Source organism: Patiria miniata, unplaced genomic scaffold (assembly GCF_015706575.1).
Source record: "Patiria miniata isolate m_02_andy unplaced genomic scaffold, ASM1570657v1 HiC_scaffold_19, whole genome shotgun sequence".
Classification (NCBI taxonomy): Eukaryota; Metazoa; Echinodermata; class Asteroidea; order Valvatida; family Asterinidae; genus Patiria; species Patiria miniata.
This window is the reverse complement of record NW_024037057.1, coordinates 10,858,266-10,875,362: the sequence shown is the minus strand read 5'-3', so window position 1 is coordinate 10,875,362 and position 17,097 is coordinate 10,858,266. Positions and strand designations below refer to the sequence as shown.

Below are 17,097 nucleotides of genomic sequence, written 5' to 3'. Positions count from 1 at the left end.
TGGCCTGACGTTTCGACCCTAGCAGAGTCTTTCTCGAAGGCTGAATGACAAGACTATAAACATAAACAGGTACATGTATACATTACTGATGTAACAAAAGCAGTCAAGTGGAAATAGATGATGCAGAGGAAAATACACAGAGAAAGCAGGTGGCTGAACAGAAAGGAGGGTAACAAAAGGGAGGGGGATTGGGGGAAGGGGATGGTTGACCACAAGAGGTGGGGAACACAAAGGACAAAGTCAAATTAAATCATATTAAATGTTTTCTTCAAAAGTTGCCGTTGATTTTCAAACCATTTGTGTTCTATATCCTGAACAATTTTTGAACGAAATTTCAATTCAGTGCACTGTTGTTCTTGAGTTATGGTCTCCACAAAGTGGGTTATTTTTGTTCGCTTAATGCCGGTGTCATATGAAATTCGGACTCGTATGAAAATCAGACTCTTTTCCCCTTTTATTGGTTAAACTCTCTCACGTGACCGGTCCCTCTCCTAATTATCTATGTATGAGCATGCCCAATACCACCAATGAGTCTGTATTTCATAAAACCTAAATTCATGCTACACCGGCTTCGTTTGTGCAGATCGTGATCCGCGTTGACAGAAGTCTTTATTTTTGTTCACTTGTTTTCGGATTTAATTTTAGTCTTATAAACTGTGTGTTCTACTTAAGGTACACTTTGTTTTAAAGAGGTAGTGATATGCGTAGTTGAAAAGAACGCCTTCTTATTGTGCAGCAAAATAGGGTCACTTTAACGGGCTATAATTAGGCACTAATTAGTATTCGGCTGAAGCCTATACCAAAACGAAGTGTGCCCAGTATAATGATCTCTTAGATTATGAAATAAAATTGTGAGTTTTGATATTATGTGTGGTACAGCTTCGTTTCAAATGATGCACTTACTTCAAACGTCTCCAAAAGCGTAAATATATGTCATGATTCCCATTATGCAGCTAGTTTAATAATAATTTTTGCATCAAAATTTCAAAAATAATGGATGAAACGGTTTGTGGGTTTTTTTATATGGCGTTACAAAAATATTGTTATTTGTCGTTTATTATGGAAAATTCGTTGAATAAATGAAGTTATCTTTCTTTAAACTAGATCACCTTTTGCTGCATGTATTATACATTTTTAAAATTTTGGTGAATGCGCGGCTGAATACGCGGCCAGAAATCCGGCCAATTTTGCGGCTACCTTGAGCTGGGTCCCTGAGAAGGAGTGCGAAATTACTAAAGTCTGGTCCCCTCTGTTATTTAGATACATGTATATTTGAATCTATTCCGCCTTATAGTGCCAGACTATTGTGACTATTGTCTTGTATCCATACACAAATACATTACATAGCAATACGTTAGCCTTACAGTACCAGTCTATTGTTGTCAAGAAAGGACTACAGCTACGGATTGTTACTGTATCGTAGAATTCTAATAACAGTGGCAAAAGTCCGCAGTCGTAGCTGCAAGTGTACATCATTACATGTACCTTATTTTGACCGGCTGCATGTTGTGCAGTGTGAATGAAAATACAGCCAAAATGACACGAAAACATAAAGCGAAAGGCCTCTATGCAGTTTCTGTAGCTGTTTTTGCTCTTTTGTCACGACTATCAGTTATTCTGATGCAGGTAAAGATTAAATTCGGGTGTTAACCGCGTTAAAAAGTAAAACGAAAACCTGTCAATGTGTCATGCCTGTATACATGTAGTGGCTAGCTGGAGTTACCCAGCCCTGAGTTTTATCATTGGGTTGTCATCTAGGGCTGGAGCGAGTTTTTCTCGTAAAAAATTGTAGTATAGGCAAAACATTTTGGAAAATGTTCAATTTTGTCCCCGTTACACACTAATTGCAACTGCAACTCACCCCAAACTTGCCTGGAATAACCATTACACAGGTCCTTGAAGTAAAAAACGATCCACAATGAAGATTCAGCCTACAATTGCAGTGAAAAACAGGAGGAATAACCGCTAACCTGACAACCTTTCAGGCATGGCCAGGACCGCAATTGGTTTATGCACACAAAAAATTGTGTACAATGAATGGCGGTCGATTAACAGGCACAGAGAGCGATCGCTGTCAACTACCCGTTTTTGCCGGCTGCGCTGGCTGTTGGCGCATGACGTCACGCGGAAGCGTAACACCCGATGACTGTTTCATGCACTATTGGTTGCGGTTCCAGTACCAAAGCTGTGATGCGAGTGGTAAACCTTATATTACATCGTTCATGACAAGATAAGTTTGTGTGATTAAAATTTGTGACGTCATAAATAACTAGAATATTTGTTGTTTATTTCAGGTTATCGTTGGTAATTTACTACCTGATCATCATGCAGATGCCTTTCATCTTGACCCCGTCCCTAACCCCTCAGCATCCGATGAAATTGTTCACTTCCTTGTGGATGGATTCACAAAATGGGATGCTTCGTACTTCCTCCACATCGCACAGCACGGATACACCAAACCGCAGATGTTCGCGTTCTTCCCACTGTACCCAAGTTTAGTTCGCGTGCTCACGGACTTCTTCGTTATGCCTGTGCAAAATTTGTTTTCGCTACACATGAGCTTGTATAGTTGTGTTGTTCTGTCTGCAGTAACACTAAACATCTGTTTTTTCTGTAGTGCAGCAATTCTGCTGTATTATCTCGGAGTACGCGTGTTGTCCAGTCAAAAACTTGCGTATAAAGCAGCGTTGCTGTTTTGCATCAACCCCGCTAGTGTGTTTATGACAGCCGCTTATACGGAATCCCTATTTGCGTCGCTCAGTTTCGCAGGAATGTTAGCGTTGGAATGCGACAGATTTCTTGGGTCCGCAATTCTGTTCGCGCTCTCCGGCGCAGCGCGATCAAACGGTTTCATCTCAATCGGATTTCTGGTTTACTTTGCTATGAGGAAAATTGCGGATTTGTTGATTGATGTGAAATGTCAACGGCAAAAAAGCGGACCAGTTTTATGGCAACTGACGCGCTGTCATGTTAAATACATCGTAGTGATCGTATCTATTCTGCCTTTAACCATGTTAATTGTCATCGTTTTGCTTCCGTTTATTTCATTCCAAGTATACACTTTTATGATGATTTGCACAGATGAGAGAAACATTCCATCTTTTCTGACCATAAATGTCCCTGTATCGGATCACGGAGAATCGTGGTGCTACAAGAATTTTCCGATACCGTATTCGGAAATCCAGTCTAAACATTGGAATGTGGGTTTTTTGAGGTACTACGAATTCAAAAAGTTTCCGAACTTTCTGCTGGCATTCCCAATGGTCGTCTTGTGTGCTGATGCGATCTTGAAGTACTGTAAGAAACGATGGCATTATGTTTGTGTACTGGGACTTGTAGAGACACAGAAAGTTCGACTCGAGACCAGAACTATTTTTGGAAAGTCGGGATTAGATGTATTCGGCAACAAGTTGTTCGTGCACATTGTCCACTTGGCAGCGCTTCTGGGTTTTGGAGTGACGTGCATGCACGTACAGGTACGAATGGGTTGAGGGCGCTATTAACAAATTGAATCTGATCTGGTCTTGGGAACTTTGGCAATGCTACTCAGAATTCTAAGCTACCCCACGTGCACTGTATTGAAGCTAATTTTGCAAAAGTGCTTGAGGAACCCTCAAATTTCGCGAATACCGCAGCCAGAGTTCCAAAAGCCTTTATGATTTGTCTTTTTGAAAGCAGTAGCTGGACAATATTTCTAATCGGGCAATTTCTCGTAAATGTAACAACTTATTTCAGGGAATTGGACATGAAACGAGCATAAGATCATATGCATACATTGTATTTGAACAGCGCCCCCTTGAGATAGATGCCATCCAGCCCCGCTTTGTAATCTTCCCGATACATACATGTACAGACAAATCCGGGCTCGTATTCACTGCACGCTTCAATGGAGAAACCATTGTGCATGCTATTGTACAAAGCAACTACCGGGACGGATTATCGGAACAATGGCTACACAATGTTTTCACCATTGAAGGGGGCCGTCGTGATAAAATTGATAACATGGCTAACAGTGACGGTTTCAATGTTTGGTTTATCTACAGGTCGTGACGAGATTCATCTCATCTAGCTGTCCAATTGTGTTCTGGTATGCCGCTCACTTGACTACGGACGAGAACACAGAAACGTCTCAACCGCAACGAAACCAGCGCGATACAACACAGAATATTCCCGCATTTCGTGGTAATATCTCCTTGTTTGATATCAGCAAGAACGAATTGATAGTGCAGTATATGAAATGGCGTGAGCAGGGTTTAAGAACCAAGCTAGTTCTAGGATACTTTGCAGGATACTGTCTGATAGGTATTGTAATGCATTGCAATTTCTTACCGTGGACATAGGATAAAATATTGACTGCTTTTGAGTGGTATAGTAAAACTTTTCTTCTGGGGTTAGGCCTATCTGTTGACTGACTTTGTTTGTCTAGGCGAAAAAACAAAAATACCCGATGTTCGAGGACATTTTGCGGGTTATTGCCTGATAGTTATTGCAATGCATTGCAATGGACATCTTCATCATCATCAAATATTGACTGTCTTGAGTTGAGTGGTATAGTGGAACTATACCACTGTTGAGTTTCCCTTGCGGTAAAAAATAGAATGCTTCATGGATCACCGCAGGTCGCTAGTTTTACTATCCCACAAGTTGAAGCAGTCACTATTTATTTTACAATGTACAACACAAACTCAATATACAGATATTGACTGCTTTGAGTGGTCTTGTGAAACTATTCTCCACCCGGGGTGATCTGAACTGAATATATTATCCCTCAAGTTGAAAAACAAATAGAATGTTCCATGGATCACCCAGGGCAAATAGTTTTACTATCCCACAAGTTGGCAGTCAGTATTGTTTTGTACTCACAGACTCTGCTCTGATATCTACATGTAACTAAACGAAAATGAAGTGTTGACCCTGAGATTTTTTGTCAATTTCCAAAGCGATGTTTCATTTATTAATGCACTATTTATGTACAAGTCGCAGCTGATGTTGTTTCCTTCGAGATATTAATTTACACGGTACAATCATTTTCCTATATGAATTTAGATTTGCATTTTAAGGACCAAATCTGCAAGGCAGATAATTTTCAGCGACCATACTTTCTTTTCTTCTGTAATCGCAACAAAGGAGTACATTATGTATACAAAGAGACTTAAATGTGTGTAAAGGAAAGAAAATGATAAATCCATATTTGAATTTCTCGGTGGACTATAGACATGGTTTTGGTTGTAAAATCCGACATTTTCTTCCAAGTTTTACTTCTTAACAGGTACAAACCTTCAACAAGTACATGTACCCTCAACCTTGCAGAGCCTCAAAATCATTGATTTTACCTTTTTGAGTTGTTACTATTTGGAACATTTTCAGTAATATACCCATTAATTACCTAATCTACGTTTATACAAATAATATACTAGGTCGGGCACCTAAGGAGCATCAGATTTGCCGTAAAATGGCATTCCAGTTTTTCAAAGATATCTCAATTCCTGTACCAAGAAATCTAAATGTTAGAATGATTAAATCTTAAAGGTTGAGAACGATATTGAAATGTTATTCTGAGTGACTTGAAACTTGCTATGAACAAACCCCAAAATGTAATTCTCCAATAACTTGTTACACATTGTACACGCAAGCAATATTTATCTCACTGCTATATATATCTACATTCATACATTTTTATATACAGTAAACAATGTGATTTCAACTTTTTATTTCTACATATTGATATTCCTAAACATCTGCATAAAGTATAGTCAATCAGCGCAATAGCAAAATTGCATTTTTTCCCCTGTAAAATAACACTTTCAAATTTGATGAAGTTTCTATTGATGAATTTTCTTCTTATTTGGTTTGCATGTACGAGCTGATGAATTCAAAAACGTGATTTGAAGATAAACAGCGAGAAATCTCTGATACTTCCATCAAATCAAAGTAAATAAAATCCTTTCTGCTTGGAATTTTTTTTTTTTTAATTTTAACGGAATTCCCATGTATTTAAAAATTGAGCGTTCATGATTACTCCCCAATTTTATTAGGCCCATCAAAGTAAAATAATTTCCTTTGGAAAAAAAAAATCATTTTTGTTTGGCGTTAAATTTAGTAAAACTTGAACTTTTTTGTCTATGCCTTGCTGAACAATTCCGTTTCATGAAAGAAACAATTCTTGTTTGGAAAAAAATTAGCACTGTAGTGCTACATTGTGCCTTACAATGTATTTGGTCTTCTAAAATTACTTGACCACTAGTTGTTTTTTTCCTTGCCTGTACATTAAAAATGTAGCTGAAATGTGTTACAAGAATATTACATAAACGATTGCCTCAAGGAGTACAGGATAACTGAGCAAAACAATTTTTTTTAATTTTTAGCCCCAAACTTAAGAGCTCTCAAGTTTGTTTATTTACAGTGATTAAGTCAAGTTTTCACAAGTCAATCACGAGTCACCCATTTTCTCATCAAACAAAATGAGAATATTTCTATTCCCCTGGATGGGATGCCAGCCCTTCGCAGATTACCCCCAGCTAATGCCGGTACCCATTTAAACTCCAGGTGGAGAGAGACAAGCAGGGTAAAGTGGCATGCCCAAGGGCACAATATTTGCCAGCAGCAGGTTTAAACCTGACTGTTGAAAATGAGTCACAAACCCTAACCACTAGGCCAAACTTGCCCTTAGGCATGCGTAGTGTTCTGTGATTGGTTGAGAGGCTTGTGGGAAAGAGAGGCAAATTGGCGTAAATAAGTTGCCAAGGGACACAAATAATGGCCAGCAGCTGAATTTGAATGCTCCCCAGCTAATACTGGAACCCATTAATACTTTGGGTGGAGAGAGGCCGTTTGGGTAAAGTGGCTTGCCCAAGGACATGGCCAGCAGCTGAATTTGAATACTCCCCAGCTAATGCCGGAACCTATTTATACTTTGGGTGGAGGGAGGCAATTAGGGTAAAACGGCTTGCCCACGGACACAAGACGTGACCAGTGTTAGGATTTCAACCTGTTATCAACTTGTGAATTGACTTTAGATTCGACTTGACCACAACTCTAACTCAGCATAGCATACCTATCTGATAGCTGCTACGGCAGTTTCTTTAGAGCTTACCGCTGACGACGCGCTTTCCTTGTGAGGTTTTGTAGATTGTGATTTGGGCGCTAGCAATCGCTCGGTCATAATGCGAGCGTATTGCAACCGACTAGCCAGCTCTTTGCAGCATCCGTACTTCTCGATCAGGCTGAGTCGGTAGGTGTGGAACTGTCGCGTCTCATCGATGTATGTGACGGCGCCCATTAGAGGACACAGGATGATCTTGGTGTGGTCTTGGAAGAAGTTGATCTGAAAAAAATATATACAGGTTTTGAAGATGTTGCTGTTGATTTTCAACAATTGTTAGCTAGTATTCTCCATGCTCCAAAAAATGCTTCAAAATTCAAGTGTTTTATTGTAGGTTGTGTTTAAATGTTTTGCCTACCTGTAGCGTCCCATTGTTGAGATGCAAGACAATTGCACTACGAGTCCGGAACCAGGTTCGGAGGAACGGCAGACGGGCGAGGTTGTCTGATTCTAGCTTCACGCCGGCACCAGTCTGCAAACATGTAAAAATGTACATTTTTAAGATTAACTATCAGTATTATTACTAGTATTCCATTGTATTTTGTCACTAAGGAATTCATAACACAGCGCTTCACAATTATTACCCCTGTTCATCAGACCATGAGACCAGTTTTCTGCAGCAGCTTGAGATCAGTGCAATCTGGTCTCTACCCTCACAGTAAACCATTATACTCTTGGGTGGAGAGAGGCAATCATAGTAAAGTGTCTTGCCCAAGAACACAAGTACATTGCACCATGTTCCCCTGTCAGGGTTTAAACCCATGTGCCACAGGTAAAGAGTCTTGCCCAAGAACACTAGCACCATGTTCCCCTGTCAGGGTTTGTACCCATGTGCCATGGGTAAAGTGTCTAACACAAGTCACCACCGGATAAAGTTTTGCCCATACCTTTAGCAGGTGCTCACTCATGTAGTTGCGGAAGTACTTGAGGAGGGTGACTTTCTTGCGCATGCTTTCGGAGAAAGTGTCAATGGTGAAGATTTTCTCGGTCCCATCTCGTTCTATGTACTCCATGTTACTGCAGGGAAAAAACAAGTCATGAAATCAGTTTACTTTGTACTTAACTATGGTTTTGGTCTGCAAATGATTGATGTAATGAAATTAAGGCACAGTATTTGAGTTGTTGGTGTACATGTATTAAGTAAGGAATAAAATTGTTTAATGTCGTAAGTCAATCAAAAATTAGGTCATCACAAGTTACATGAGTTGTGATGGACTTGTGATAACTTCTGAGATGCATTGTGATAATTTACGATGACTTTCGATAACTTACAGGGGTGTGAGTGACCACTGATAAAAATAGCTGAAAACAGCTAAAAAAGGTGTAAAAAGGCTGAAATTTGGAAATCTCCTATACTTTTGTACACAGCAAGTGAGGGTAAAAGCTGCAATCCAACACAAAAAAAAAAGCTGAAATCAGCTTTAAAGATGAGATTTCACACCCCTGAACTTAGGATGACTTGTGATAACTAATGATGGCTTGTGATAACTTATGATGATTTGTGATAATTGTTGATGACCTGTGATAACTTATGATGACCTGTGATAACTTATGATGGCCTGTGATAACTTATGATGGCCTGTGATAACTTATGATGATCTGTGATAACTTATGATGACCTGTGATAACTTATGATGACCTTTGATAACTTGTGATGACCTGTGATAACTTATGATGGCTTGTGATATCTTATGATGATTTGTGATAACTAATGACTGGTGATTGATGCTGCACTTACTCTCCGTTTGTCTGTAGCAAGAGTTTGGTAGAATCATTGAAGAGAACCCCAAAGCTTCCGTCGCTGAGTTGATACCCCAGACCGTATTTATCTGAGTAGTCTACCCATTTACTGATCCATAGGACGGGGGCGGCTGCTGGATCCTCTGCATCATCTGAATATCAAACGCAAACAAAACAATTGACTCTCGTTAATACAAACTGTTACAACAAATGTGGTTTCTGTGATATGTGTACAGCCTTGGACCCAACAGTGCTCAGTGAATGGGCCAGTGCCCCTGTTTAATACCAAATTCTGACATATTAAAGTTATTGGCTACATGTAGGTCTGGTTGAGTTAATATTTATGGGAGTTGGATGTCTCATAGGGGTGTTGCTATCACGGTACTTTTGATCGACATGTACATCAAGCGAGACTGGATGTGATGTAACTTGATACAGCTATGCTTTGACTGAAGGTGATTGATAAGTCAGCTGTACTCCATGGATTGAGTTCGACTAGTCACAGTGCTTATTAGAAATGTGATCGGACTGTTGGTGACTAACCTGCATATAAAGGCATGGCAGTGGACTATCTGTGACTGTTCAGACAGCAGGAGGATTATAAGTCGACGTATGGATCTATAGTTCTTACCCATTCTCATGTCTTTGATATCCTGTGGTTTTGAGTGGACGACTGATACAAGTTGGCCAAGCAGCTCGGTCAAGTAAGAACAATCTGTAATTGTGACAAAAACACATATCCATTCTATCAAAACTCATGCGAGGTTGTTCAAAGATAAAATACAAGACTTAAAAATAGTTTAATAAGTAAATAAATAAATGGAAAAATGTTGAAAAGAGTGTGTAACAGATGTTACACCCCCAACTACCACGGGAGCAGCCGCTGTGAGCTCATTACAAAGACTGCAAAAACAAAATACACGGCGGAGCAAAAATAACACAAGGTCCGGCCCAAGACCTTGACACAGTGCATCTTCTAACATCAACCGCACCATAATGGTCTCAATTTTGCAAAGAGGATTTTGGAAGGTTAGGGTCGAAGACTGTACCTTCTTCGGCCTTTGTAGACGGCAGCCTAGCGGATGGGATAGCGGAGACGGCTGGTCGATCCGGATTCTCACTGTTACCCTGGGAGGCTTTGGGCACACTGGCTTTATGCAGCATGTCCGTTCCAGTCTTCATGGCACCAAAAAGTGGCGACACGTTTTCATCTACGAAGCCAAAATATCAAGATAATGTATTAACAGTTACTAAGTCTGGTGTTTATCTCTTGTTCCTATGGCATGAAACGATTGAAAAAAATTTCTATTCCCCCTGGCTGGGATGCCAGTTCCTTTTACAGGTTATCTCCCAGCTATAATGCCTACTTATTACACAGCTGCCAACTTTTCAAAATCCCAATTAGTAATCAACCCGCGCGGTCATTTTCAACTGCTCGTTTTATCAAAAGGTTTACCAACATCGAGTACAGGTACATGGTTTACATGTACACATACATATTGTGCATACCCTTCTTGTTGTGAATAATGATGTACTGTAGGCCAAAAGATAATTATAATAAAAAAAAAATAATTGTTTTTAATTTTTTTTTTTAAATTAATTTTGTTTTAATGTCTGTATTCGTTTAAGTTGAAGTCAAATAAATAATAACAATAATAACGTGCGCATATTTTTTGGGAGATGCATGCTATCAATGTGGAGTTTCGAGTTTGTATCAATGTTTTTACACACAATGATTTAGGGCCACCATACGTATGCAATAGAAATATCCCGCCAACATATCTTGCAAACACATGCTGATTTATCTTTTCTGGACATTGTGACAAACTCAAACTCTATTACCAATTTTTGCAACCATACTCTTATTAAATTCCATGATTAAAATCTCGCACTGATGGGTCTCATCCCGGCAATAAGCGACCAAATGTGCTCACGATCGTTACTGAAAAGTCCTCACATATAGTACACACAACCACACATCCACGAGATGCACACAAATGACACACCATTGAAAAATAGTTTTAGTCTGGTCCTCAAGTACTCCACTGTGCACACTGCATTGATGTCTATCAGGTGCTTGACTGCATTCTCATTAGACTTGTCACCAGTCCATCCATTATCGCGACATTTTGCCAGAAGTTTTCGGTCAAAAACGATACTTTACAAGTATTTTTTTTTCGTTAGGTAGAAAATGGGAAATTCGTAATGTTTTAGTGGCAAATCGTATTTTCGTAATTTAACAAACAATTCGTAATAATTACGAAAAATTAGTAACAGTTGGCAGCTATGTTATTATACTCTTGGGTGGAGAGAGGCGAATATTGGTGAAGCGGCTCGCCCAAGGACACAATTAACAAAATCAACAGCGGTATCCTGATTGATTCTGACCCTCTAACCACAAAACCACACTCCACTTTTTAAATCTTAAGTTTGGATTGACAGAAATATAAGTGCGCCTTTGGAACATATCATCGTGTGGCACTGTAGAGGGGCACATGTTGCGCAGGTTTGCAGTGGGCGGAGCCTAATAAGTATTATCGGTTTGTGTTTAGTGTTGACACACTTTGAATTAATCCCCCCCCCCTTTTCAAATGACAAATTACCTTTTGCATTGATCTCTTTGAGTGGTTTACGGGGCATCGCCATCGGGGCAAATCGCGGTGCGATCGTCAGGCAGGTCGTCGGAAGCTTAGGCGGCAGGTAATCGCTGGTGAAGAAGCTGTCCTCGAGGAGGGTGTTGATGCTGGGCCGCTCGTGGGGATTGTTCTTGAGGAGGCGACTGATGAGCGAGCGCGCCGTGGGGGAGACCTTACAATGCGACGGAATGCTGTACTCGTTCCTCTTGATGCGTAGATAGGTGTCCTTTAGACATGAGGTCTCGAACGGTGGCTTACCGACTAGAAGTGTGTACCTATCAATAACAAAAAGTTGCCCATCAATTATTTACCTAACCTCTACTTATAATTGTCACAAACTGTCAAAAACCCTGACCCGTCTCTCAATAGCTTTTGTATGTACAGGCTGGTCACCGTGCAACTAACAGGAACTCATATGGATTAAACCTTATAACTGTCGAAGCTTTTTGAAGTGGTTTGATAGATAGGTGACCAGTAGTCCTGGTATGTACAGCTAGTGAACCTTTTGTGCCTTCATTGTTACTGAGCTAAATCCATCATTGGCAGGCACTCACCAGCGCTGACCTATCAATGTCAGTCAAGGCATGGTACCCTTAGTTAACATACCTACCACAGCCTGTCAATTGTACAAATACGAGGCCTAGTTTTAAATACATACAGATTAGGCCAAAAAAAAAAATATTCGGTCTCTGGTCAGACCAAAGTTCCGGAATTGACGCAGCCACGCGGCTATTTTTTTTATTGTTTGCTTTTTTTTTTTTCAAGCTTGGATTGTACAGACAAGGTGGGTACTATTTTGCTTTTTTGGTGTCCTCATGTACATTGGTGTCCTCCATAATTTGCCTTGGTGCTTTCGATCATTTGCCTTGGTGCAATTTCCCATTGCTTGGTGCTCTTTGGTAAAAAAAAAAATGAGGAGTGCGGAAATAGAGGGCGCTGTTGGAGCTACCGCAGAACATTTTGGAAAAAAAAAAAGATCGACGCGCATGATTAAAATCGACGCGCGCGCTGACCAGAGACCGACTCATTTTTTTTTTTTGGCCTTACAGACCTGTAATTAAAACCTGCATACAATCATACAAGACGTTTCTGACGTTCTCTTCTATTACTTACATGATGCATCCCAGAGACCAGGTATCAACTTCATAACTGTGTCCTTTCTTAGCGAGGACCTCAGGGGCGATGTAGTTGGGAGTTCCACAGAGAGTTCTCTTGCGTTCCCCTTCTCTCTCGATTTTTGTGGCCAGGCCAAAATCTCCAAGCTGTAACAAAAATTTAATAAATTAAAATTACAGTTGCAGGCTTGAAGCATTTGATCTCCTTGAAAAAAAAAAAATAGAAAAAGTATCCTGCAGACCTTCATAGGTGAATAAATGAATACATTTTGTGGGTAATCGTCCTTACTCACAGCAGAAGCTGAATTGTGGACGTGGCTACAACGTGGTCGACAGAAGGCATGTAAAGGCGCCTTAGGCAGTTACCATATGACCCATGTCGAAAATCAATGAAGAACCTCTACTCACATATGGTCTGAGTTGGGAATCAAACCCGGGCCACAGGGGGGAGAGGCTTACATAAGGGAGGGTTGGGGGAGACCACTGGTAGGGACAATCAAATGCATTGCCGACAGCGCCTGACGCTCTTGAAAGCGAAGACACTATGGGTTTGTGTGCATTAGTCGTGCATATTTTGTGCCGTTATGTGCACAAACCAGTACGCGCATGTGGCCTGTCCCTCCCACTGAGCTGTCAACACTAATTACACACCGCCCTCTACTGTTTATAGACGGAGTCCAAAATGACAGATATTCAAGTCCAACCTTCAAGTCCATGTCGTCGTTGATGAACAGATTTCCGAGTTTCAGGTCGCGATGTATGATCTGGTTCTTGTGGAGGTACTGCATGGCCAGGATTGCATGACGCATGAAGTAACGCGTCTCTGGCTCCGTGATAGCGCGACGTCGCTTGTGTAACTCCATCAACGACTGAGGAAGAAAAAGGAAGAAATTAATATACTAAGTGCAAGGGTTTTGCAGAAGGGCAAGACTTTTGCAAAAGGGACATTCTATAAATTTAAGGTCTAAAGTGTGACATTTTTCCTGTCCTGTCCCCTGTTTTTCTTCGATTTTGGTAGGTAGTTTGATATTCATAATCACTCTTGGAGGACGACTGCATTAATTAAGGAGTGCATCAGATTTATTAAAAACATAACGTCGGATGTAACAGGGACAGGAAAAAAGTGGACCCAAATTTATAAAATGACCCATAAGGTTAAATCAAGCATCTGCTATAAAGATAAGTTGAAAATGTAGTACATGTATTAGAAGAATTAATATCTAGATTTAATTTTTAAAGCTTACCGGTAGCTTACCACCTTAGGAAAATTTTCTGAAATTTTTGAACAGACAAATTAATTTTGTAAGTTGGAAATACATTAATGGCACTTACTCGTCTTCTGCAGAGTTCCAGTAGAATGTAGACATTGTCAGAGTCTTCAAAGAAACCATGGAAGCCCACAATGTGCGGATGGCTGATGCTGCGATGAATGGCGATCTCCATAGACATCTAGAATAGAATACAATGAAATCAGTCACAGCAATGATCCAAATCTTGTGAAAAACAATTTTGCGTTCAATAAGATGACAGTCTTGTTATTGAAACTTCTGTGTTGTAAAAGTACTGAAAAAAACCCTTGCTGATCACATTAACAGGCGTGCAACTTGGAAGAAACAAAAAACGAGGAAACTCCAATCTTTACAAGACTTTGTAGTGTTTTACAATTTTTAATGGCATAAGTGTGAAGTTAAAAAAGAAGAGCTGATCCGAGGAAAAGTTGCATGCCTGCATTAACATTTGTTTTGGTATTTTATGGAGCGGATTGGAGCCCCATCTGAAGTTAAATTGGGAATCGATTTGGGCAAGACCAATGGAAGATATGAATGTGTTTTTCACTAAGAAGTAGAACGTTTGTGGTACTTAAAGAGTGTGTCCATGCTGTTAAACAAACAAACAATTTTCCAAGTACATTTTGTATTTCCTAACAAAATTGGAAATGCTTCTCCGTCACAGATTCATGTCTTATCATCATTGTTTTGCAATGACTGACCTTCATTGAGATGATATAGACCTATAAAAACGTGGCATCAGGTTGCAACATTTTTTTCACAAAATTCTCCTACTTAAACTATTAAAAACTATTTTAAATTTTTGTTAAAAATTACTTTTCCAATTTCCGGCCTAGATCTGCAAAACTCTGAAAAAGGGGCTCTCATATTGCGCACAAATAAACCCACCATGGAAGAGCCGAATTGATTAACTAGAAAGTTTGTAAAGTAAAGATATTCAAAAAGTAAATGTCCCTGATTATTGTTCTTCTTTCGATGTCATATTCAATAGTGAATGACTTTTATTAAAATGTTAGCAAAAATAGCAATTGAAACAACAAATACATTGTTTGGGTGGTAGAACCCGAAATCGCATGGGGAATGCATCTTCAATTATTATTTTTGAATGCTTTCACTGCAAAGTGCACACGTTTACAATATTAGTTAAAGAAGTGTGATATTTATTTCATGGTCCTTTTTATGGCAATCTTTTGTGGGCATTGTGGCAATTTTACCTTCTCCTTCTGGTGTGGTTTGACCAGCAGTGCCTTGGAGACTATTTTGCCTGCATAGGTGGTGTTGGTAGCAGTGTCTATCAGCTCATAGCACTTGGCAAATCCACCCTATAATTAAAGATAAACAAATAAAATAATTTTTGTAATTGTTATAAACTTGTAGAGGCCTACACATACTCTAAAACTGTGATTACAAAAAAGTTGCAATTTTAATAAAGTGTACATGTTCACATACAATTGTGACACCAAATATATTGTAAAGTTTGCAGAAAATCTGTGGACGGACCTTTTTTTGGCAAACTCTACTCATCCTAAACTCATTAAGCAAAATTATTTAACATTTATAACTTAGGACAGGAAGAGGTAGGATTTTATTGGCCAAACTTTCAATTTAAAGTTTTAATATGAAAACTTGGGTTTCTTAATTTTTTGTTTTTGCAATCAAGATAGAAACCAAAAGTGCAATAATTTGAAAATTAGCCTACATTCTTCTTTATCAACTTTGTTACAAATGAGTTGCCTTGTGATCACAACATTGATACACATGATACATTTCCCCCCTGTATTTTCAAAGTACATGTACTGATGTAGGCCTATAGCACATGTTCTTCTGAGCAGTTTTGCAATGAATTGCTCTAACGTTACTCCAATAATGCGGATATAAAAAAAGCAAGCCTTTGTATGAGGAAAATAATAAATACATGTAGTCGGATTGCTAAATTGAAAATTTCATAAACATGATTTACAGATCAGGCCACCATTGACCATTTCCTGAAAATAAATAAGAAAGTCAATACTCAATTGTCAAATTTTAATTTTGCAAAAAAGAAAGACAGGCATGACAGGTCTAGGCCTATTGAACATTGTTGAATTTAAATTTGAAATAATTGAATACGAATACGGAATAGTAGGCCTACTGTTTGTAAATTGTAGTGTTATTTTTTTTAATTAAAAATATTATTAGGCTTAGGCTAACACAGATTAACAAAACATTTTGCTTTGAACAAACTGCACAATGAAAATGTGTCTTCTTCAAATTTACAAAACAAAACAACAAATTAACATTAACAACATGACTGTCATTATAAAAAGATTGATCAAATGTTGTGAAGGCAATTTCACAAGTTTCATTAAAACTATTGTTTTAATGAAACTTGTGAAAATGAAACTAAACTTTCATGACTAAGTTACAAAAAAGATGCACAAGATAGTTTCAGTTTCACAAATAAAAATGCCTAACAAAATTGAGAACATGAAAATATTATTTTAAACATAGGTTATCATGGTTAACAGGCTAAATTCATTGAAAATACTGCAGCCTTTGCGTAGCCTCTTGTAAATGTCCCTTGTCCGTTAGGCCTATTTTCAAATCCAAAATCGTGTGTTCCGGTTTTACCTTCCCAAGAAATCGGCCTTTTTTGTATCTCTTCTGTGACCGCGGGTCCACGACGAACTCGGGAATACACGAATCTTTAACCCTCAAATCTTCCCTCGCTCGAGCCGACATGTTCACTTGTTTTTCCTTTCAACTCGTTGGAAGAAACTCAGCAAGAAGTACAGTAAATTCACGTGAAGTTTTCAAACTAAAATCTTGCAGTTTGCACGATGCTATGTCGAGTTGTGTCAGCACGTCAACATCCTTCTGTTCTTTGAATCGGTGTGTGGTGCTGCCGGTTTGTGTATTGTGCTCAAAACGGCCGCCTTTTAAATGCCCCTCTGTAATTGGTCGATGGAAAATACTTCTGAACGCTGATTGGCTGACGCTGGCCTTTAATGATTCACCTTTGACCCGCAACGAAGTGGGCTTTAAATTTCGCTGGTGTCCGTCGAGATTGTGTGATAAACGTTGTTATTACAGGAACTACCAGTGAACATTTACGTTATTATGTCGTCTTTGAAATTTAGGCTCCGTCCAGATTTCGGATTCATTTTTCGGCTTTGGAATATTAAGCTTTTAATTCCCATATTAAACTAATACTCGAACACTTTGCCTGGTATAAT

At 39.2% G+C, this 17,097-nt stretch overlaps 2 protein-coding genes across 2 annotated transcripts; one reads left to right on the top strand and one right to left on the bottom strand.

Moving 5' to 3' along the window:
- Window positions 1-1,393: 1,393 nt before the first annotated feature.
- On the top strand, window positions 1,394-4,384 carry LOC119725780 (GPI mannosyltransferase 2-like). Its single transcript, XM_038197350.1, has 3 exons — window positions 1,394-1,626; window positions 2,295-3,476; window positions 4,044-4,384. The coding sequence occupies exons 1-3, from the start codon at window positions 1,480-1,482 to the stop codon at window positions 4,338-4,340; spliced, it is 1,626 nt and encodes a 541-aa protein (XP_038053278.1). The 5' UTR covers window positions 1,394-1,479; the 3' UTR covers window positions 4,341-4,384.
- Window positions 4,385-6,917: 2,533 nt separating this feature from the next.
- Window positions 6,918-16,779, bottom strand: LOC119725776 (serine/threonine-protein kinase PLK1-like). Its single transcript, XM_038197344.1, has 12 exons — window positions 16,493-16,779; window positions 15,097-15,204; window positions 13,926-14,042; window positions 13,298-13,462; window positions 12,592-12,740; window positions 11,446-11,753; window positions 9,892-10,053; window positions 9,474-9,557; window positions 8,841-8,994; window positions 7,990-8,119; window positions 7,461-7,574; window positions 6,918-7,324 (listed from the first exon to the last, which is right to left on the bottom strand). Exons 1-12 carry the CDS (start codon window positions 16,601-16,603, stop codon window positions 7,055-7,057), a joined length of 1,872 nt encoding a protein of 623 aa, XP_038053272.1. The 5' UTR covers window positions 16,604-16,779; the 3' UTR covers window positions 6,918-7,054.
- Between the last annotated feature and the right edge of the window lie 318 nt (window positions 16,780-17,097).

Excerpts from the sequence above, each read along its gene's own strand:
- LOC119725780 (XM_038197350.1), top strand. The coding sequence starts at position 1,480 with ATGTACCTTATTTTGACCGGCTGCATGTTGTGCAGTGTGAATGAAAAT. Across the intron at positions 1,627-2,294 it reads TATCAGTTATTCTGATGCAG|GTTATCGTTGGTAATTTACT; the intron begins GTAAAGATTAAA and ends TGTTTATTTCAG. Across the intron at positions 3,477-4,043 it reads TGACGTGCATGCACGTACAG|GTCGTGACGAGATTCATCTC; the intron begins GTACGAATGGGT and ends GTTTATCTACAG.
- LOC119725776 (XM_038197344.1), bottom strand. The coding sequence starts at position 16,603 with ATGTCGGCTCGAGCGAGGGAAGATTTGAGGGTTAAAGATTCGTGTATT. Across the intron at positions 15,205-16,492 it reads AAGGCCGATTTCTTGGGAAG|GGTGGATTTGCCAAGTGCTA; the intron begins GTAAAACCGGAA and ends CTTTAATTATAG. Across the intron at positions 7,575-7,989 it reads TGAGTGAGCACCTGCTAAAG|ACTGGTGCCGGCGTGAAGCT; the intron begins GTATGGGCAAAA and ends ACATGTTTGCAG.